Below are 22,923 nucleotides of genomic sequence, written 5' to 3'. Positions count from 1 at the left end.
CTGGTGCAAATGATTTTCAGCGCTTGATTTGGATATTTTAAGTATGTTGGCTATCTCACGTGTGGTATAACGTTGATTGTTCTCAATTATTGTTTTGATTTGGTCGCTATCGACTTCAACTGCTCTACCTGACCATGGAGCATTGTCCAGCGAGAAAACTCCAGCACGAAACTTCGCAAACCAGTTTTGACACGTTTGACCAGTCACAGCACCTTCTCCATACACTTCACAAATCTTTTTTTGCGTTTCAGTTGCAAAACGCAGTTGCAACATTTTCAGTTCCGTTTTTACCTTTCTTGAAATAATAAAGCATAATATGCCAAAAATGTTGATTTTTTCTTCCATCTTCAATTTTAAAAAATGGCTACACAAAACTTCACCAATTTTGATGTCTTTTTTTTAATGCACGCTGATATGACAGCTGTCACATACAATCTAACAAAATTGTTTCGAATGAAGTTAAAGACAACTAAGTGCTACTCTAGAGCCATCTTACGGAAAAAACCGAACAAACCTTTTGGCCAACCCAATAGAAATCCAAAGCATAGTCTGTAAAGTGAACTTTTTCAAGTGACTTAAAAAAAAAAGTCACAGTCCCAATTTGAGGTGAAATACACCCTGGACACAGAGAGGTTACTCTAATAAGAGCATATTATGATTATCTGGTCCAGAGTCTTTACTGATGTTGCCTTGTCATTACAGAAGTTGTTTTTTTCCTTTTTTTCAGTATGGCATAATATAATCCCCCAATACCTAGAACTTAAAAAATGTTTTCCCTAAAGCAGCAGGGGTGATTATCATGAATGATCAGTAAATTTGTCAGCATTAACACACCAAAGTAACTTGCATCAATCTACATGAGACTTGTCAGAAGGCTGGAAGGGCTTTGCTGACACACAGGCTGTCAGCTCTGGAGCAGGGCTGCTTGGGTGTGTGCTGTGTTTTGTTTTTCATTCTGCCATTGCAAGAATATTATGGGTAATTTAATATTTTCTAAAATATTGAAAATCCTTTTAATTGAATAAATTTGCTGAAAAGCTTTATAGATTTAAATGGTCTTATGAGTCATTTACTAGGAAAGATTGATTTCTTTAAGAGGATCCAGCTGTAACTCGCCTGGAGCATTGTACAAATTCTTTAGGGGAACTGACGACTTTTTTCTTGTCAGTCTAGTTGAAAATGATGCTCAATAGTTCTATTTATCAGTGGGGAAAACTTGTTTAAACACATTCAGAATGCTGCTCCTGTTTTTACTGAAGCTAATCCTTCTGTTTCCCTTATTAAGAACATTTAAATATAAACACAATCAAATTTGTTCTCTGTGAGCTGTTAAAACCCAAGTGTAATAAAAAGAGGACCAAAATAGCTCTGCCGTAATTCACATTAGAAACGCAACACCGTTTACTTATTTATAGGACACAATGATAACACCCAAAGAGATTAAAAAAAAAAAAGAGTGAGGAAGAACCCCATCCACAATAAACCTAATGAAATTGCATTTCATAATCCTAGACTGCAGATTTCTCAGGACAAAGACCAAGTGTTAGCCTTCTTTATAGACTCAGCTCCTGGAAATGAACCTGGCTCCTTGTAGGTACCTATTGAAATTGCAGCGACCACAATAAATAACCCCCGCTTCTTCCCTGCCTGAGATACACAGAGGAGTCAGACAACTGGAGACAAAAAAAATCAGCTTTATTCAAGATAAAGCGAAATTAGAGGGCACGGCGGCATTGTGAATACAGAGTGGGCTTCCGAATCCTTCACCCTGAATTAGATGGAGTTGGCCCCCCAGTCATAGGCAGCTCTGGCCAACTGGAAGTCCCCCTACAGATGTGAGTCCGTGAGCTCACTGCGTGACCGAACGCCCCAGAAGGCAGGCAGCCTGCGGCCAAGCTACCTCAGAGCCAAGGACGCGCACCTCCCTTCCCAAACCTGTCAATCAGGTAAGCCACGCCCCCTCTTGGCAGGGGGACAGGGTCGGAGAGAAGCTGGAAGCTTCCAAAGGCTTTTTCCTTTTGGAAGCAGAGTGGGAATTGTTGCCTTTCTATAGAGACATACACCCGTGGAGGTGAATGCTTAGTAAAATAGAGGGAATGTGGTGTTAAAATGATACCGGCTTCACTAGGGCTAGAATTCTCAGCTCTATTCTTATTGTGGTAACCAGAATATGTGTTAGCAAATACCCCTCCAAATTTAAAATTCACCTCATTCCTTAGATCCATGTTTTAAATCTGCCTTCTATTTAAATTATGTAATTGTCAAAGGAATTACTTGGTCATACTTTTCTTTCTACCTTTTCATTTTACTTCTGCTCTGTTTCATGACTTAGTATACCCTTTCTGTAACCTGTTGCTGGGGAAACTCAGTAATTCTAAGCATAGGCAGCTATTTGAATCAGGACAGGGCTCCTTAATGACCTTAACAGACTAGAAAGAAAACTCCTTGTTATAGTGCTTTCTGTTTTGGGTTTTAGAATTTCCGGATGTGTGACAATTTTAAACAAACGATCACTCTGATTTGGGATTTCGGGCTCAGATCAAAGTCACCGTCGTCAAACACTTAGGGAGAGGTGATGAAACCAGGCAGGGCTCTGTGGTGTAGAATGCAGACACGCAGGCATGGGCGTCCAAGGGTGTTTGCAGAGTCGCTCCCCTGAGCTTCCCATCAATAAGGAAGACACCTGGGTGTCGATGCTCTGCAGGTGTCTCCCACACACTGGGGTCTTTGATTTTCACAGGGTTCCTTTTGTATCATCTTAGCCCTGGGTTCAGATCAGGGTTGACTGCTCAAAACTGAGCTTCTCAAATTACAAAAAACAGTAAGACCTCCTCTCGATGTTTAAAAGTCACTTTGTAAAAAACAGAGGGGAAGAATGTAAAACTCCAGACGTGGACTTTTAAGGCTGGGGGAGACTTTGGAGATCATCAAATCTACCAGCCCTCCAACCCACTTCCTCTTTTTATCAAATGGGGAAACAGAAGAAATCAAGTTTAGGAACTTGAACAAAATTGCAAAGCTCATCAGGTGGCCAGGTCAGGGCTAGAACTCAGTTTTTCGGATCCTCCATCCATCTTTTTTTTTTTTTTTTTTTTTGCTGTACGCGGGCCTCTCACTGCTGTGGCCTCTCCCGTTGCGGAGCACAGGCTCCGCGGCCATGGCTCGCGGGCCCTGCCGCTGCGCGGCATGTGGGATCTTCCGGGATAGGGGCACGAACCCGTGTCCCCTGCATCGGCAGGCGGACTCTCAACCACTGCGCCACCAGGGAAGCCCCTCATCCATCTTTATTCATCTCTGCTTCTCAACTGTTGGAAACTTTAAGGAAGAATATCCAAGAGTCAAGAGAAGAAGGCAGTGTGACTCCTACCTCGTTACCTGTAGCTGTGTTTACTGCTCATTTGCTGAAGTATTTCACCAAGGTCAGCAATAAGTTGTAGATTGCACGTTCTGGCCCAAAGCATGACTGTCTCTTGGTCCCCGTAATTTTCCAGCCTTCATTTCTCTTCACAATACACTTTATACTATAGTCACTGTACTAAGGGTCCAACCCCACCGGCCAGATCACAGCTCAAATCTGGGAAATCCAGGTAAGAACTGATCCATGAGTTGGCTTCCTTGCTTGAACGGACCCAGAACGTAAATCATTAAATTAGCCTTGAATGTTTAAGATTTATTTGTTTTGGGTGTTGTTTCAGGGAGGAAGAGGCAAAGGCACCCCTTCCAGACACACACACACACACACACACCCAGCGCGAGCAGTCAACCTAACGGGCACCCATGTTTGGAATCTGTGTCTGCAAAGGTGTGGAGGCTGTCCCAATCGGGTCTTCCTGGTTTCTGAAAAGGCCATCAGCAATTTCCATCACAGCTAAGAACCGGACACCTGGGGCAGCCACAGGACCAGCCTGGGGGGAAAGGAGGGCAGGAAAGGCCAAAGATGCTGACAAGAAATTCATGACAGCCCCAGAGGGGGAAAAAGGGAAAAGCCACCCAAAGAGGCCCAGGAAGGAAGACTTGGCCAGGTGGCACCACTTCAGTTTAATTAGACAAAGGCAGGAGGAAGGGGAGAGGCCTGAAAGATGAGACACCTGGGGAGCCAAGGGGGTCGGGGGCAAAGGTTGAGAAAAACAAGCCACCTGGGACCCTGATAGAAACACTCTCCACTGGGATGAGGTGTAAAGGAGGCAGGTCAAGGAGCCTGGCAGAAACCAGAGTGCAGAAATGGAGGCCCCGCGGAGAGGCGGGGCTGCCCATTAGGCAGAACAGGCCAAAGGAACTAGGAGTGGCAGGGACGTTACCAAGAGAATGTCCTCACCTGGTAATAATAAGGGATAAATGTCAAATCAGGAGGATGGCACAAAGAAGCCTAACCTAAAAAAGTATTTTTTCTTCTTCTTTTTTTGCTATAACTGTTTACGAACAGTATGATTTTTTTTTAATTGAAGTATAGTTGATTTACAGTGTTGTGTTAATTTCTACTGTATAGCAAAATGACCTAGTTTTATATATGTATATATATACACATTCTTTTTTATACTTTTTTCCATTCTGGTTTATCACAGGGTATACTGAATACAGTTCCCTGTGCTCTACAGTAGGACTTGCTGTTTACCCATTCTCTATATATACTAGTTTGCATCTGCTGACCCCAACCTCCCACTCCACCCCTCCCCTACCTGTCCTCCCCCTTGGCAACCACTAGTCTGTTCTCTGTGAGTCTGCTTCTCCAACAGTATGATTTTATGAGTCAAATTAGATTTTTTTCTCTCCATTTATTTCATTTAAACATTTCAAACTTTCTTAGAAGAGTTGAAAGAAAAATAGTTTACACCCATATATCCTTCATCTAGATTTACAAATTGTCAACATTTTGTTAACATTTGCTTTAGCTTTCTAGCTGCAACCTTTCCCCCGAGCCATTTGAAAATAAGTTGCAAACACCAAAATGCTTCATTTCTAAATATTTTAACATGCATTTCCTAATAATAAGGCCATAACCATCACATACCTGGGAAAATTAAAATTAATTTTATTTAATAATATATAGTTCATATTTAATTTTCTCAATTGTCCCCCAAATATCTTTTTTTGGCCTCTTGTTCCTAATCCAGAATCTAATATTCGGGCAATAATATTGTCCAATACATTTGGTTATATCTTAGGAGACTATTTTAATTTGTAGCAACCTTTTTTTTTGTTGTCTATTGTTTTTCATGACATTGAGGTTTTATAAGATAACTGACTAGAATAAACTAGGTTCTGGATTTGTCTGATTGCTTTCTCATGATTAGATTCAAATTATCTTTGGCAAGAATACTATGCAGGAGATATTGTCTCTCCTAGAAGGAAAACATACCTTAGAGGTTTCATCTTACCTACAGGACAGAAGAGGTTCTAGTCAGAGTAGCATTAAACCTGTTCTTTTCTTTACAATTTACACTGATGTCATGGTTTCTCCAAAAAAGTTTTCAATAAATACCTTGGTCATAAGCAGATCATTAAAATAGTCATCAAAAAGCCAGTTATGAATTGAACACTGATTTTGATGCTAAGATTCTAGGCAAAGAAATCAATGTGGTAAAGAAAGTCAATTCTAGAACTTCACTGTCCAACTCCTATAGAAAATTAAAAAAGAAATTCCTGGGCTGAATTCTACCAGAAACGTATCATAAGAAACATGATTGGGAGGGAGACGCAAAAGGGAGGGGATATGGAAACATATGTATATGTATAACTGATTAAATTTGTTATAAAGCAAAAAATTTAAAAATAAATAAATAAATAAATTAAAAAAAACAAAAAAAAAAAACAACAAAAAAAACAAAAACAAAAACAAAAGAAACATGATGGGCAGCACCTTCCACTGTGGTTCTCCAGCAGAAGCAGCATCAACCTTCATGGAGAGCCTGGGTCATGGGGATTCTGTTCTCTAACGGGAAGGGCCCCACGTGTTCTGGATGCCAGATGTGTGAGTGGGAAAGCTGGCGGTTTTGCAAATGGAGGAGCCTGGCTTGTCTTCTTGACCAGATGGTGAACCACTCACCTCAGCAGGGCAGTGGTTTACCTGAGGCTCTGATACAGACCCCCAAATCATATAAGGGTGGCTGAAGTCTAAAATCAGGCTAAAAGTCAAATATTCCTAAATTAATCAAAAGATGTATCTTATTTAATTCTGAAAATGGCCCAAGGATACGATGAAAGACTAAAACAAACCAAAAGGGATTTATGAAAAACTAATTTGTCTCCTCTGCAAACCCAGCAAGCATATCCTTCAGAAATAACCACCATCTCAATATTCTTCCAGCAATGTTCCTACAAATGCATACATACCCATACGTATTTTAAAATGCAAATTACTAGAGCACTCTATCTGTATTTTTCTGTTGCCTTTTTCTACCCCCTTAACAAAGTAATTGGGTATTTTGGCATACCAGCTTATGCATGGATCTTGTACTTTTTACTTGCTGCATACTATTCCATTAGACAACATAAAGTGTTTGACTAATGACCAATTTCTAGTTTTTTTTTTTTGTTGTTGTTGTTGTTGTACGCGGGTCTCTCACTGCTGTGGCCTCTCCCGTTGCGGAGCACAGGCTCCAGACGCACAGGCTCAGCGGCCCTGGCTCACAGGCCCAGCCGCTCCGCGGCATATGGGATCTTCCCGGACCGGGGGGGCACAAACCCGTGTCCCCTGCATCGGCAGGCAGACTCTCAACCACTGTGCCACCAGGGAAGCCCCAATTTCTAGTATTTTGTTACTATCAACAGCGTTGCAGTCAACATCCCGACAAATACATGTTTGTATACACTTTCCAGAATATTTGTGAGATACATTCCTGGAATAAAATTGCTGGATCAAAAGGGATGCACATTTAAGATATTCATAGATATTATAAAACTGCCCTCCAAAGAGCTTGCTTCAAGTTACACCCCAAATGACCTAGTATCCGTGTCCCCTTTTCCTGGCAAGCCTGTGCTTTAACACAGCTGAGCAACCTGATAGGTAAAACATGGCACCTTCTTTGTCTATTCTAAGTTGCAGATGCTCATAAGGCTATTTGGATTTTTCTTCTGTCTGCCTTCTGAGTGTTTTCCTAGTGGTCTTTTCCTTATGGGTATATGAGGGCTTTTATATTACAGAGAAATCAGACCTTGTCTGTCATTTGTGCTGCTCTCTATTCCCCCTTTGGCCATTTTGCCTTTTGATTTTGTTTATTGGATTTTTTGGTGGTGTTCAGATGTCTTAAAAGTTGTCTGTAGTCAAATGTATCTATCTTTTCCTTTATAGCTTTAGGTTTTGTTACTTGAATAGAGAGGTCTTCTCTGCTGTAAACCAAACAAAACAAAACCCCCACATTGTTTTGATACATCTCGTATTTTACGTTTAAAATTTTAATCCATATAGAATTAATTTCGGTATAAAGAGTGAGGTGTGGATTTGAACTTGTATATTTTTCCAAATGGAATTCAGTTGCCTTAAGTCTATTTATTGACTGACCCACCTCTTTCCCATTGCTTTGATGTTTGTTTTTTGTCTTTTGAAGGTAATTACTCTCAATTAAAAAGCTAAATCAGACTCATTAGATCCTGGGTATGAAAAGTTTTCAGTTAGTTTATTTGATTTAGAAGCTACTGGCAAAAAACATCCTTTTAAATACAATTCTAAATCCATTCAGCAGTTGGTACTTATTTTTCTCCAAACCAAAAACTCACGTGTCATAAGTGTTGATGAAGGTTTCTTAAATACAACTTACTTTCATTCATCTTTCATTTCTCAATGATACGGCTGCAACCCAAGTGGTGAATGAAAATGAGTTCTCTGCAATGCAGAAAAGGATAACACAGACAATCTGCATCATTACCTTTAATTATCCAAGAAGTATCCCTATACTTGAGATAATTCCGTGGTTTTTTTGTTTGTTCCAATCTTGCTTGAAACACCTCTCAGGTTTCAACTACATTAAAAAAAAAAAATTAAACTCATGGGTTAACAAAGAGAGTCATGGAAAAATTGCGTATGAACTCATCATTGGTTCTTCATGCTACCAGATACATCTACCATTACCTCATAGTCTAGGATCAGTATTTGTCAGATGACATGAAGCTCTACCCTCACAAGAAAGTAACGCTCGAGTGCAATCAGTTGGTGCTGCTATGATTAACTTGAGAGTACTTAACTGGTTACTTCAACTTGAATAGGCCTTAAAAGATTAAAAAATGCTCCTTAAAAAATGGGGGCGGGGCACGGACTTCATGAGCCCTTGGTAGATATCACTGATGGATCAGGGCCCTATTTCCATTTGTCCATCTTGCTCAACTCTATTATTAGCATTTAGAACAGTGCTTTGCACATAGCAGGTATTCAGTTTGTTGAGTTGAAGGATGGAAAGAAGGATGGATCAATGGGTGGCTGGGAGAGTCCAGATGAGGCTTCACCAACTTCCCTGACACGGCAGCTGTTGATTGAGCAATTAAGCACTCAAGATGGTATCTATTTACCGCGCTGCACTGAGGTGTTATTCTGGACTCATTTTTCCTGACTATTCAACGCAAGACATGTATATTAAAGAAAGCACTTCAGTTAGGAAAGCCTATCTTGCCTGGTGTTCTTATCGAAATGAGTTATTTATTTTTGTATCATGATATAATTAAGAGAACTGTTTTAATATCTAAAGTTTCCATAAGACTCCTAAACAAAAGTGGATCAATGTACTCCCTGTTTTCAATTAGGGACCACTCAAGGTTTCTTTCTTTCTCATTAATTACAAATATAAGCCAAATTAGAATGAGAACTCCTCCCTTCATCAAGGACAATGGAAAGTGTTTTTTATAATAGCCATGGTTGCAATATTTTAACGTACAGATAATTAAAATCTCAGCATGCTGCCAGCCAAATCACATACAACGAAAAAGTACAACCTTCTTACACCATATTTCAAAGCACCAGCCACTGAAGTCCTCTTTCCCCTCCCTCCTCTGACAGGCATTTACTGAGGACCTGGAATGTGACACGTGAACTCTAAATGGGAGGGCAGCAAAGGTGACCAGCTAGCTGGTTCTGTTGGGCTTGCATACAAATGAGCAGGGCGTGTAGACAAGTGAACAAACATGAAGAGTTGCAGGTGACCAGCCCCCACTAAAGTAAAGGAAGGAGTGAAGTTGAGTAAGCATGCTTCTTAAACTCTGGTAGACGGCCTATAATTTAAGATGAACGTTTATTTCTGCCTGTTCCCAGTTTATACTGGCAAGGTTTTGGTACCAATCATGTCTCCTCTAGATCCAACTTCCACTGCTTATTAAAAACCTTTATTTTTATTCATTTCAAAGGGGCTGGCTCCCTTAGAAGATAAAATCACTGTTGATAACAGATATTTGTAACAATAATATGGATCTTAATAAAAAATAATCTGATCACTCATTCAACAAATGTCATTGAGTACCAACTAAATACCAGGCACTGTGCTACGCATCAGTGTTGGGGATACAATGACCAGAGGCTCAAAGTCTTTGCCAGGAATTCTTTGCACATAGTTTTTAAATAACTAGTAGACTCAAAAACAAGGACAAATAAATTTACAAGACGGAGGTTTGCTGGAGGTCAGCAAAGATCAGATGGGGCACTTTGCATGCACTGGAATGAGCAGGATTGGAAGAAACACCAAATAAAAAAAATTATTCATACGATGCCCCATCCCACAGAAGAGCTGAGGTGATTTACAAACATACATGCAATTCAAAACGATGAAATAAATGAGTCAGGACAAAGAGAAATATGGGTATAAAAATAATAAAGGTAGGAGTAAGTTTCCCATGCGTACTAAAAGTCATTCAGCTACTAGAGCGCGCCAAATACTACTGATTGCCAAATGGAAGAGAAACTGAGATGAAGCTTGTTCAACTGGTTGATTCCCTCCACAAATAGGAAGAACTCAGCACAAAGACAACTGAAAGGCATTTATAAAATGATTGGCCAGTCTGTGGAAATCAACAGAAGGAACAGTCCCCAAATTATTTTAGGTGGATAATAATAAATACCTAGGGTGTCTCTGATAAAAAGAGTAAGGATCAGACTAAAGGTTGAAATAATATGCTAATATCCCCAAATAGTGAGTTCTATACAATAGTCAATCAGAAATTAAGATGTGGTACATAGCTGTGGTCTTATGAAGGCTTTTGACAGATGTGCCTTTGGGGTTTGAGGTCCACCCAGTGAGTGAGGTTACTCCTGCTATTGTGAGATCCAAAGGTAGTAATCACTAAACAAAGAGAAGGTCTGATTCCGAGGACATCTGGTTCAGGCATCAGAACGCAAGAGTTGAAAGCAGTTAGAGAAGGCACCGCTAAAGGGTGAGTACCAGGCTTAAGACTTACCGTTGGCCAGACATTCCCGTGGCCTGGTGGGAACTAAACTTTGTCCCACGTATATACCATTCCGGCCCATTCTTAGAGGCAGGCGGCATCATGACAGGTGTCTAGGCTACAAGCTCATCAGGTGGTGTGACCCTTAAGTGACAACAAGCCTCCTGGGAGTGAGCGAGGCTCCTTGGAATCACTCCAAACTAACAGGTGGGTGGACTAAGGATCCAGATGTCTACATGCAGCTGAGTGACTTCGGAAACCTTTCAATCTTTCACAATAAGGTCCCTTGCTCTGGGGAGACCCACCCAGGGCGCCAACCTGCCCCCATCCTCCACCAGTTCGAATGAAGGAAATAAATAGCTTTAACCTCCCAAAAGGATTAAAGTACCATCCAAGGCCTAGGATTTCGCTGCACCCAGCTCAGTGTTTCCAAGACTTGTACCAAATTCAACCTGATGCTCCCCCCAAATCCGTCCTCCAGGGATGACCCCAGGACACCCAGGTTGTCCTAGTCCCAGCCTCCCGCTTGGGCCCGCTTCACAAAACAGCCTGCTTACCCTGGTTCCCATGCAGCTGCCGCCGTTACTCTGCAGTAACTTCTCACACTTAATGAGGAACGCTCAGAAGGACAATTCTAAGTAGTACTGACGCCAACATTTTTATTTAAGATCTATTCACTTAAAGTCAAAGTGACATCTTAAGGCCACTCAGCAGAGCAATTTGCCCAGAATAAGAAAAGAGCTTCAGTTTTGGAAAGACTTCCTGCTAGATTTCAGACATTTTTTTTTTAATTAAAATGCAAGGATTGTCTTCACAAACTCTTCCTGAATTATTTCACGTGTTTTCTGCTTTATTTGCTGTACATATCTTCACAGTGTGCATATTATTCAAGTATTCCTAACAGATGGTCTCAAGTGCTACATATCATATAGCATTAAGTGAATAGCTTGGTAAAAAAAAAATGAGTCAAGGATTAAAATATTTTATAGCTTATAAATCATGAAAGATGTTCAGTAACAGTATATTAACAAAATATCTTTAAATGTAAACATAAAAACACTAAATACTGCTATTGGATCAGTCAACTGTTTATGACAAATGACTTATTTCTTAAAAGTGCTTGTCCTATATGGTTTCAGATTATAACCTAAATTAATCTGAGGTTGACAACTAGTTTTCCTGTGAGCCTGGCCCACTGCCGCCTTCCCCACCCAATTCCCCAGGCTTTTCCTGCCATTTCCCCCTCATTAATGCCTCCTTCATTACTAGGAAAGGAAATGAAATTCATAAGCCAATGTTGTTACTCTTTGTCTAACTTTAGCAAAATTTTGCTGAAAGAGGTTGAAAGCACAGGTTCAAGTTGAGGATTCAGAATCAGCCGTGATTTTAATGACCTGTGCTCTCTAGTTCCCTTTCTGCCAGAGGCTAATCTAATGTTTGGCACTGAAGTTTCCACTGAGGGTTTGAGAGTGATGATTGAAACAAACAAGACCAAAAAACCCAACAACTTTTGCCAGTGTTCAGATGTCTCTGAATCCATGTTACACTGTTCATGTTCTAGCCATTTTTCCACCGAGGAATAAAAACCAATAAAATACTCTGCTATTATAGCATGTTCCTCTCTCATACCACCCTTATTTTAAATTATGTTATTTTTAACCTAATGCATAATGGTCTTTTCCTAATCATCCAGTGTTTCTAGTATCTGATGCAAGATCTAACAAGACTCTTACATTTCATTCTAGATTTCCCTAGAAACGAGAACTCGACTCAGTTTTGATTGTGAAAATAATGTAAGCTTTTTATGAACTATTTGACAAAATGATTGTAACTAGCAAAGTTACAAAGTGCCTGTTAAACAGAACCTCTCACTTCAAGTTACAAGTTGGCTTCACTTGTTATATTAAGGTTCTTTGCCCAATTTCACACATACATTCAAAAATTGTATTCTACCGCATTCCATATGTGGCTCCATTTTCTGTTTCCTTTCTACACTAATATCTTTTACCTCAGTTTTCAAGGCCTCTGTGAGGCTGAGAAAGATGCCCTCCTTAATCAAGCTTGGTTGCCACGTCAGAACAAAGGAAGACATTCTGGCAGTTTCGCATTAAGGCCCATGTGCATTTTTGCCTTCCCCATCACAACAGCAAATCTCACTGCACAAACAAAACAAGATATCAAAGAATTAACGGTATTAACTATGTTTCTACTCTGCATACGCATTGTGCATTATCTTGCAAGCATTCTATCTATATGAAGTTTCACCAGACTTAAGTTTCTTTAAAACACAAAATACTCATTTTATCAAAAAACTAAAAAAACAGGTTCATAAATAAATTCAGGACTGGCAAGGAAAATTACATTAAGTTAAAAAAAATTCTCTGAAGTACATTAAACTAAGAAAAAAGGGGGGTTCTCTATCTCAATGGTAGTCAGATTTGAATGTGCATCTGAAACACCTGCAGGGCTGGTTAATAGAGCTTTCTGGGTCCAACCCCCAGAGTTTCTAATGCAGTAGGTCTGGAGTCGGGCCTGAGAGTTTGCATTCATTCTCCCAAGTTCCCAGGTGATACTGCCAATGCTGCTCTGGGGACAACACTTTGACAACCAGTGATCTAACCATCCAGCTTTCCTGATCTGGCTGGCGTCCAAAAGTACAGTAGAATTTTAAATAGTGGATGTACAAAATCAAAGAAACTACGGAATCAATGACCATTATATTTCAATTGAAATATGTATTTTATACCCTAAAAAAACCACACACACACAACAACACATTGACTTTAGATGACTGGAAGTTGTCACATACCGTACGTGATGTGACCTGAACACAGGACAGTATTAAGTGCTAAACTGATCTTTGGGACACCAATAGTTTTTATACAGTTTTTTACCAAAAGGCAAGACCGTCATAAATAAGATACTGAAAAACCATAATTACCACAAAAGGGTATGTATCAGATACTAGATAACATTCTAAAAGGCTCTAAACACCAGAGCGGTGGCCCTTGGACTGTCACTCAGATTCACTGTGCTGTTCTCCCGCTGAAAAGCAACTGCACTGCCAGACTCAGGGGCAGGCGTACCTGAGAAAGGCTTTTTCTTTACTGCTGTAAGAACATTTCAGATGAGCTCTACCCCCTTAACAGATTTTTACATGCACAGTACAGTGTCATTAACTGTAGGCACCATGTTGCACAGCAGACCTCCAGAACATATTCATCTTACATAACTGAAACTCTATAGAGTCACTTGAATAGTTACTCCCTATTCTCTCCCCCCTCCCTCCCAGGAGTCTTGAGCTGTAATTCCGTCTTACACATCACACATGCCCCGCACGCCCCTTGGCCAAGTCAGGTTTTGATTGAATACAAGATCATCTGGGGGGGGGAGTAAACAACTACGCTCTGCACTGTTCTGATGATGATGATGACGATGATGATGGTGCATCAGAAACACTGACTAAGGAAGACTGTGCACTAGTGGCCTGCGGTTTTGTGGGTTTTTTGTTTGTTTGTTTTTTTAAAGAATCAGTTGCTAACATGTGGAAATCATATTTCACATAAACTCTATGTTTTCAGTCTCTGAGACAATCAGGTTTAGCAACCCTGGCCTCACTTTCATTTCCATCTGGCCTGAGAGAGGCACAGCATTAGAACAAACCTATGTGGAAAACAGCCACTTTAACAGAATAATAACTCTCTACCCTCAAATTACCTCAAATATCTTTGTCTCAGTAGACTAAGAAAAAATAAACGTGTGTGCTGCAGATAGGCAGAAAGGGGAACAATCCAGAGAAATACCAGGGGAAGTAAAAGGATACAATAAATGGGCCTCTAAAATTGAGGGCAATTAAGGACCAGGAAGGTGTTCTGGCCTGCAGAGAACTCCCTTCTTCCAAGAGTGTATGACTTACTTTCAGGACCACGACGTGTGGATCACGTCTCATAATCTAGAATAATACAACTGCTTAACACTCTGCCACACCCACACCCACACCATCACCCCAGGCCCTTAGATTCCTGCTTCCCTCAGACAACATCTGGGATGGACAGGCGTATACCTGGACTGCAGGCTGAGAGGGCTGGAAGTGGGCATGAATTAGTGGTCTCTGCCATGAGCTGGACACTAAAAAGTAGTGAGAAATGCCATGGCTTTGCCAACTCTACTCTTGAGTTCCACAAATAGCTGTTTTGTTAGCTGTCTTCAATTTCCTCTGAAAGCTTGTACAGTCCTTACTGTAGAGGGCTGCTGTGAAGAATAAATGAAATTAATGCATACAGAGAAAGCACTCAGCATAGGTCTTAGCCTCTGTATAAATACGCAGATGTAGTTTGCTACCAAACAGTAAGTTCTGTCCCTGGGAGGGGATATCTTATACACAAAGGGCTGCTAAACAGTGTCCACGCTAAACCTTACTTTTCAAAACTATTTTCGTAGTGAAGTGAGTTTGTAGGTCTTACAGAATACTTGCTGCCATACATCAAATAATAAGAGGCATCCTACTGTATTTTTAAAAGACAAGGAGGGCTCATGTACAAATGAATATTCATGCTGTTTTATCTGCAATAAGAAATTATGACCACCAAATTAAGATTAAACATTTTAATCAACTATAATAAACCAATAATCATATATAAAAATTCTGATTCATGCATCAGATTACATAAATTATACAACTGTCATGTTACATAATGCTTACATACTTCGGAGTTTGTACCTGCAAAAATGTATACAAGTTACTAGAGCATTTTACTAAGTGTAATACTCTTCAGTTATAAATAACGCTTGTATCTTTCAAATACCTGCTAAATACATACATTTCTAGATCTGCAGCATTTCTTTTGGTACCACAAAATCAAACCACCCCTAAGATCAAAGATTGACAGGCCCAAATGTATCATTTGTTACAGACTTCAATTCCATTTTAAGAGTGTATTTTTTGACATGGAAAATAAATGAAATAAAATGTCAATTCCAGTTTAATGCTTGCAGAGCTTCTACACTTCTTATTAAGTACACCAGAAAACCCTTCTTATGCAGATTAATTAGTTAAGATGCTACCTATTGCATATTAAATACCTCCAATGATTGCATCTGGATTATTAAACTTATAAATCTGTGAAAACGGGGGCTTTCAGTGTGTGCTGACAGACCCTTCCATGTACAATCATGAACCAGCAGCACTGCGATCCTTTTCCTTTTACTTCAAAGAGATCGAGGGAATGAGCATGCTTCATATTTCATTTACACACACACAAGTGACACCAACCATATCTATAAGACATATGAGCACACAGACATCAGAAAGTTTCACCTTGTTTTACAAATCCAAGGTAGGCTGCTTTTTCTAAAAACCTAAGAGGAAAAAAAAAGTTCTAGTGTAAAAATTTCTAGATATATTAAAGACAGCAATACTTCCCTTTTTTTTTTTTTTTTTTTTTTTTTTTTGAGATTCTCCTTGCTAAAGAATAAGCACCCTTATGGGGGTGGTAGCCAGTGGGGCGTGAGGGCGGAGGAGTTGGTGAAGGATGTGAGGAAAGCAAGTCTGTCACTAGCGAGCTGAGTTTTACTTAGGTTTCCATTCATGAAACGCTTTTAAATACAGGCAACATTTTCACAGCTGGAAAATTACAACGAAATCTTCACTTACTGCTAAAAGCAATAGATGTAGTTACGTATAATCTATGGATAATACTACATTCATGGGAGGATGGCAAAACTAGGCTCAATGCAGAATACAGCAGCAAAAAGCAATACTTAAAATATTTTTTGTGAATGGGTGACACATCATTTTATATACAATTCTAAGATTTATTCCCTGGTATTTAATAAATGAACCTGAAGCCTAAGTGGTAGGACAGTTATGTTCAATACTTTGAAGCTGAATTTTAGAACTGGGAGGGGAGCTGGTTGTAAAACTATACTGTTTAAAAGATCTTAGCAGAAATATTTTTAATTATGTAACAGAAGTATGTTAGCTTAAGACAGGTTTGAGACTATTATAAACTCTGCAATTTAAAAAAATCCTCTAATTGGTGGAAATATTTTTGAGCATGCCTTTTTTAAGCATAAAAGCAAAAGTAAACTCTGTCTATAAGTCTATTGTGCTGCACGTTATTTAATGAGTACATATGTTTTATTTCCTTGTCTAAGTTACTAACAAAATATACCATTAAAATACTTAAAAGTTATAGTTTGCAAAAATAAACTAATGTGATCTTTTGGCCTTTTTTCCTACAACGCTAAAAATTAAAACTACTCTATTTGCACTTCTGCCCACAAACACAGGAAACACTGTTATGTTTACTTAGGAACTCATTTTTACTTTTTGTTTTTAGTTCCTTATATTGACCGATTGATTATGAATATATATATATATATATATATAGTCAGTTTGATTCCAGGTCACGAGTGAAAGAAAGTTCATAAACATCGGAAGAGAACATTGCGGGCAGTGATAAATGCAGATTCAGTTTTCAATACAATTCTTGTCTCAGAATTAAAGATAAAAATATTGATGCAGTTATAACCCAGTCATTAACGTATGGCTAAGTCTAATCCTTAACAGTTTTTATACAGGCAAAGAATCCTCCTTAAAAATGAATTTCCTCATAAAAAGAATGGCAGTCCCTTAACCATACTTTTTCATGAGCTCTATTTACATAAAACATATCCCCAGTACAACACTGGCATCGTGGTTCATTCTATAAAGAGTAAATTTGGCCAAAGCATATTAAAATATCTGCAGATAATGTCATAATACTGCAAACACATGGATTTTTGTACTTTTAAAAGTGTAAGAAGAGCCTCAGTGATACTAACAGAAAAAACAAATACTAAGAATTGTGCAACGTTTAATAAATGTTAACTAAAAATGGCACCATGTTAAAAAGAACTACCAAGACCTCAAATGGGAAAATAAAATTCTATACCAGATTGTGAGGCTTATTTACAGAAATTTAGAAGTGGAGGAAAAAGTTGGTGAAAGCTATTTCTCCTTGTCTCCTATTAAAAATTATTTAATTTTTTGTATTTCAGAAAATTTTTCAGAATTTCAAAATTTATGCTCTCATAGAAAAACTGAAGAAACTCAGAAAAATACAAATAATAAGGGATTCTAACTTGTGAATATAAGCTTGGCCAAGTATTATCTGATTCAAAATATTAAACTGAGCAAAACTATTATATGTGCTTTGTATTTAACTCTCAATGAAGTCTTAGCAGAGATAAATATTAGACAGAAATGCATTTGGTAAAAGATTGGGGACTGTATGTCTCCATATACAGGTGAATTTTTCATCTTAGATTTCCTTTAGAAAACACAGATTCAGTATTTCATAGTATGGATTTCAGACTTTTAAAGTTAAAAAATCAGCAGATGATTAGTAATATTTTTATATCGTTTTCACTTTAAAGACTAATTCTGTACAAATATATAAAGAAAATTCGTGAGAGTAGTCAACATTTTTGGGGAGCAGACTTAAAAAACAAAGCTGACACAATTCTGTAATATTGATTTACTCTTACAGGGTGGCTGCAGAATAGTGTAAAATGTCGTGCCAGTAAAGATCTATTCTAGAAACTCGCCCCTCCTTTAGCAACTCTTATTTTGGTTCAGAAACCAAATGCAACCATCTGTTCCATTATTTATGTAACTTGAAACCAAGCCTAATTCTTCATTCCTAGAATTTGTTCATTGCTTTGGGTTATCAGGCATCAGAATGATCACCTACTTCCCCCCACCTCCAAATTATCTTCAGATATAACTTCCTAATATTTTCTTTGCTAGTACTGAATATTTTAAAGACATTCAGAATCTCAACAAATCACATTTGCTTATCTTCCGCTTATAGCTCAAACAAAACTCAAATATTAAGATAAAAAATTAATTCAAGAAATTCATGCTGTTGAAAGGTTAATCAAGTTTCCTAAAACACATCGTTCTTTAAAAAGGGGCTTTAGATCATTACTTTTGGAAAAAGAGAAAAGATTTGACGCTGGAATAATATATAGTAGCAGCTTATTTTGAAACCAAGGTTCACATAGTCAAGAGTGATTTGAAGCAGCTTCTGTGTAACAAACCATTATAGTAGCAATGATGATTTGTTTTGCATTGATAGAGCACACATACATTTTCAAATTAAGAAATCCTAATTGGTATCCTAATTTTAGAGGCAACCAGTTGTCTTTAAATGTTCTAAAAACACATGTATATATGAGGTATATGCATGTATTTTATATACAAAGATACATGAACAGACTATTCACGTACATATATGTATATAAAATATGAGCTGTTTTTTGAGTAGTGTTTATAATGAGCAGTATTCCTGCAGCTAAATCTGTACAAACTGACTTCTGAGAAACCAACCACAGTATCAGTTCTGTTGATGAGAAATCTGTTCCTGAGGAATAAGTCACGTACTTCTGAAGATACTTCTAGGCCTATGGCAGATTAGTGGGCCGGCACCAGCACCTAAGTGAATCCTAAGGAACTGCTTGTTCACGAGAATCTGGCCCATTTTCACTTTAAAGGTTTAAATTATTTAGCTCACTTCAAAGGTCACTCTTGCTAGTCCCTGCTAATATTTACAGGTGAAACAGTTCTTCACAATGCAGGAGAGTATGTAATGAAACCTGATAGCGCGGTCTCTCTCAGTAACAAGCTTTTCTTCCTTTTTTTCTCTTTCTTCCTTTCTTTTTTCCCCAATTATAAATGCAGTACCATTGGCTTATTAACTAGTGGAGAACTTGCCAGCTTTCCTGGACGGTTCGTACGGCACTCTGAGAATACTGGGCGTCTCCTCCATCACCCTTACAAGGAGGTTGTCGATGTAGTCCTCCAGCTCCCGGATGTGGGAGTCTTTCCTCCTAAGGAGCTCTTTGTGTTTTACCAGCTCCTGCAGTACCTCCTCATAGGTCAGACTACGATAGCCTGCAGTGGCATCAAAAGGGTTGCTGTCCTAGAGTAGGATAAAGACGGTCACTTTAATAGACAGCACATCAGGGGCAAATTATGAGTTATTTTGAAGTTCAACTGTTTCAAACCCTCGTCAAACTCTTCTCTGTCCTTGGCTAGAACCAATGTGACAGTCCACAGAATGGCTAGCCAGTTCTGAGGAAAGGTCTAAAGCAGATACACCGAAGCCTTGATTACAACTCTAACTTCTTAAATATAAGAAATTGACCATGTAATTTAAGATTAAGTTAAGAGATAAAATGCTCAATAATAAACATAATTAAAATAGACAAAATCAAAAGATCTGTAAGAATTAACTTTAGGAAATATAAGAAGCTACTGAAAACTATACATTTGGATATTAGTTTAGTCCTCGTGGAATTGCTTCCGCTGAACTGTAGTTTAATGTTACGTCTTTACCTTTTTATTGAAGATGGTTACAAGAAACAGCAATATCAACTCTGCTTCTCCAGTTTGCTATGAAATGTTGATGGCATTCAAAACTAAATCCATGAGCATCCTTTATAAGAAGCTCCATGGGAGTAACTACTGTTTTAACTTATAGGCAAATAGAACCTTTTCTCCTCTGAGTAACTAGTCTATTTTCTCCTCCTAGTACTAATACTTGTACAATTTATTTTATTTCCCTTTTTGCCTTGGTTGTCAGGAAACTCAAGAGTTCAACTACAGTCATGCTAACACTTAAGATTAGTATATCTGCATTCTCTCCCATTTCACTTACTTTATTTTGTTTAACCTCATTCTATTGGTGAAAATTCTCTTAACACAAAGGTACAAACATAAACCAAAAAAAAAAGGCATTGATTCAATTCATTTTTATTACAAAGCATCCTAATATTAAAAGAAAAATATTTCTCAGAAATTTAATCAAAAAGGCACTGTAACATCATCTATTTAAAGTGCACTGTAGCATCATCTATTTAATATTTAGATGTTTCATTATGTAAAATATAATGTCAAAATATAAAGTAGCAATCTTCATGCCTTCTTATACATAGTTCTATCACTACATTCAACAACCTAAAATGGTTTTCATCACTTTCTTTCCAAACATTTCCATTTGGCTTTAAAGAAAATAAACTGAAATACTGAGAAAATTGGCCTTGCTCTTAAGGACTAATAGTATCTAATCTATTCAGTGGGGGACGGAGAACAAGGACTGATAAACGTAGAAAGGTCTTTTTTTCCCCTTTTTTGTCATAAGAATTAAATTTGTCTGTATTCATTTTCAGGATCTATTTTAATTTGCTATGCATCCAGGAGTTTTCATCAGTAAAGCCAAAGTGTAACTTTTTATCCCCTCCTCCCCAGGCCCATGACTTTGTTGCACCAGAGAAACAAGCTAGAGCACAGATACCAATTTGATGCTTGTGTTACCCAAGCACTCCCTTCTCTAGAATAAAGGCAAAACAATATTCCTGGCTGAAAACTTCTCCAATCCATAGAATCTCTCAGGTTTTGCAGAGAAGATATAGCTTGCACTAGGCCTTCAAAGATTTTGCCAGGCAGAAATGCGTAACGGGCATCTCAAGCAGTGGCTCTGCTTGATCAAAGGAGGAAGCAAAGTTCAAGGCACAGTGGCCAATAAGGGTGATCTGTGGAGCACGGCTGGGAAATAAGGTTCAGGACCGGGCACAGAGAGAGAGGCTGGAACAGTGGGTTCCCAACAGACCATCAAGGATGTCTGATACTATCACACTTAGTGTTATGGGAAACAGAAAGCCCACTGAAGGTTTCTAAACAGAGGAAAGATGATTAAAGCTAAGTTTTAGGAAAATGGCAGCAGTGGGTAAGATCATTTAGAGGGACCGCGATTAGTTACAAAGCTATTTAAGTAGTAAAGACAAAAGTCAGGAGGAGCCTCTACTAGATTAACAGAAGAGAGAGGATGCTAAAAGGAAGTTTAAAAATGACTTATTTTACCATTAGAAACTGGATATAGATACAACTTTATGAATAGATTACCTTTGTCCCCCAAAACATTTCAGAATATTGCTTTACGACAACTAAAGGACAATTCCGGAGATATGTGTTGGTTTACTTTTTATTCTCTTCTCTTTCAGATCAATTAACTTTTTGTTAGAAGAAGTATACACACATATTTACTAGTTTAATTGGTCATAAGTAGTCTAGAGATACAAAACTTAGATTTTCCTAAACACACTCCTATTGACATTTATTATACGCAGCAGGTTTCTGTAGAAAAGATAAGACATCCCATAGAGCTAAGTATATTTTAAACATTAATTAAAAATAAGCTAGGGCTTCCCTGGTGGCGCAGTGGTTGAGAGTCCACCTGCCGATGCAGGGGACACGGGTTCGTGCCCCGGTCTGGGAAGATCCCACATGCCGCGGAGCGGCTGGGCCCGTGAGCCATGGCCGTTGAGCCTGCGCGTCCGGAGCCTGTGCTCCGCAATGGGGAGAGGCCACAACAGTGAGAGGCCCGCGTACCGCAAAAAAAAAAAAAATAATAATAATAAGCTAAAGTTTCTTACTTTAACCTAAGTAATTCTGCACAAATTTGAGACAGAAACCCACCTAAGTCTCACTTTCCTTCTCTGATAAATGAGATGTTCTCTAAGGTCCCTTTCAACTCTAACATCTCCTGGTCTGCAAAGAGGTTTTTCAGAACTGCATTCTAAAAAAGTGATTATGTCCAACTAATGTGATTTCATTTTTCTAATACAATATTTACTGAAAAATAGCAGTTCTTGTGAGAACTGCAGGGATTAATGAAATTAAACTAAATGGGATTCACTACCAATTGATTGTTTTACTTTTTTTCTTAATTTAACATAATAATAGCAATCAGACTGGGCCTCTCTTAATCAAATTATACATATACGAACTGATTTCTCCAAACTAATTAAGTGATAATATGCAGTTAGAAAATCATTTATATTGTTACATTTAACACTATACCAGTGCTACCAGAGAATGTAGTTAAAGTAATTTTTTAACATTTCTCTACAGACAATGAGGATGAAAGACATGTCAAAAAATTCTTATTTTGACATAAGGAGTTTAAATTAATGCCATGATACAAATCAATCTAAAATTTAATCTCTCAAAATAATTATTATCCCACAATATTGTTCAACACTTAAGATATAAGCCATGATCTAGAATATACAAATCCATTATTTGGCTTATTTTTCCCCCTCACAACCATCTAATACTTATGGATAAACAGATTTCTTGGAAATACAGTTCTGACCTTTTCAATAAATTTTCCATTTGTCCTTTTATGTGAAAAATTTACCCCAAATTTCTGCATCAAGTTTTTATGCAAAAAAAAACATCTTAGAAACACATGTACTATAAACTATATTCTGGAAAAGAATATAAAGTAATTAAAAACAGTCTTATGCTTAGTTCCACATTTTATCCCATATTTGAACATCATGTAAACCGTCTAATTTTAGGCATAAGATTCTTAAATTGACTAATATACTCAATAAATACATCTATCCTTCTGTTTGTTGATATAATTCCAAATAAAATAAAGATTAATATTAACTAATAGAGTAGGAAATTAAAATATTTTCTGGTTACAAAAATTATTTTGCTTAAAGAGGAAA

The 22,923-nt window shown here is 38.1% G+C and overlaps 1 protein-coding gene across 1 annotated transcript in view; it reads right to left on the bottom strand.

The window, feature by feature from the left end:
- Positions 1–14,949: 14,949 nt before the first annotated feature.
- The window catches only part of RAB11FIP2 (RAB11 family interacting protein 2), a 41,716-nt gene continuing 33,742 nt past the window's right edge, over positions 14,950–22,923 (bottom strand). The window contains exon 5 of the mRNA XM_081243743.1: positions 14,950–19,325. Coding sequence (XP_081099869.1) covers positions 19,098–19,325 — 228 coding nt within the window. The 3' untranslated portion in view covers positions 14,950–19,097. The remainder of the gene's footprint in view (positions 19,326–22,923) is intronic.

This window comes from Mesoplodon bidens (assembly GCF_964165515.1).
Source record: "Mesoplodon bidens genome assembly, chromosome: 1".
In the NCBI taxonomy this organism is placed as follows: Eukaryota; Metazoa; Chordata; class Mammalia; order Artiodactyla; family Ziphiidae; genus Mesoplodon; species Mesoplodon bidens.
Note: the sequence above shows the minus strand (reverse complement) of the source record. Positions and strands in the feature narration are given on the sequence as shown.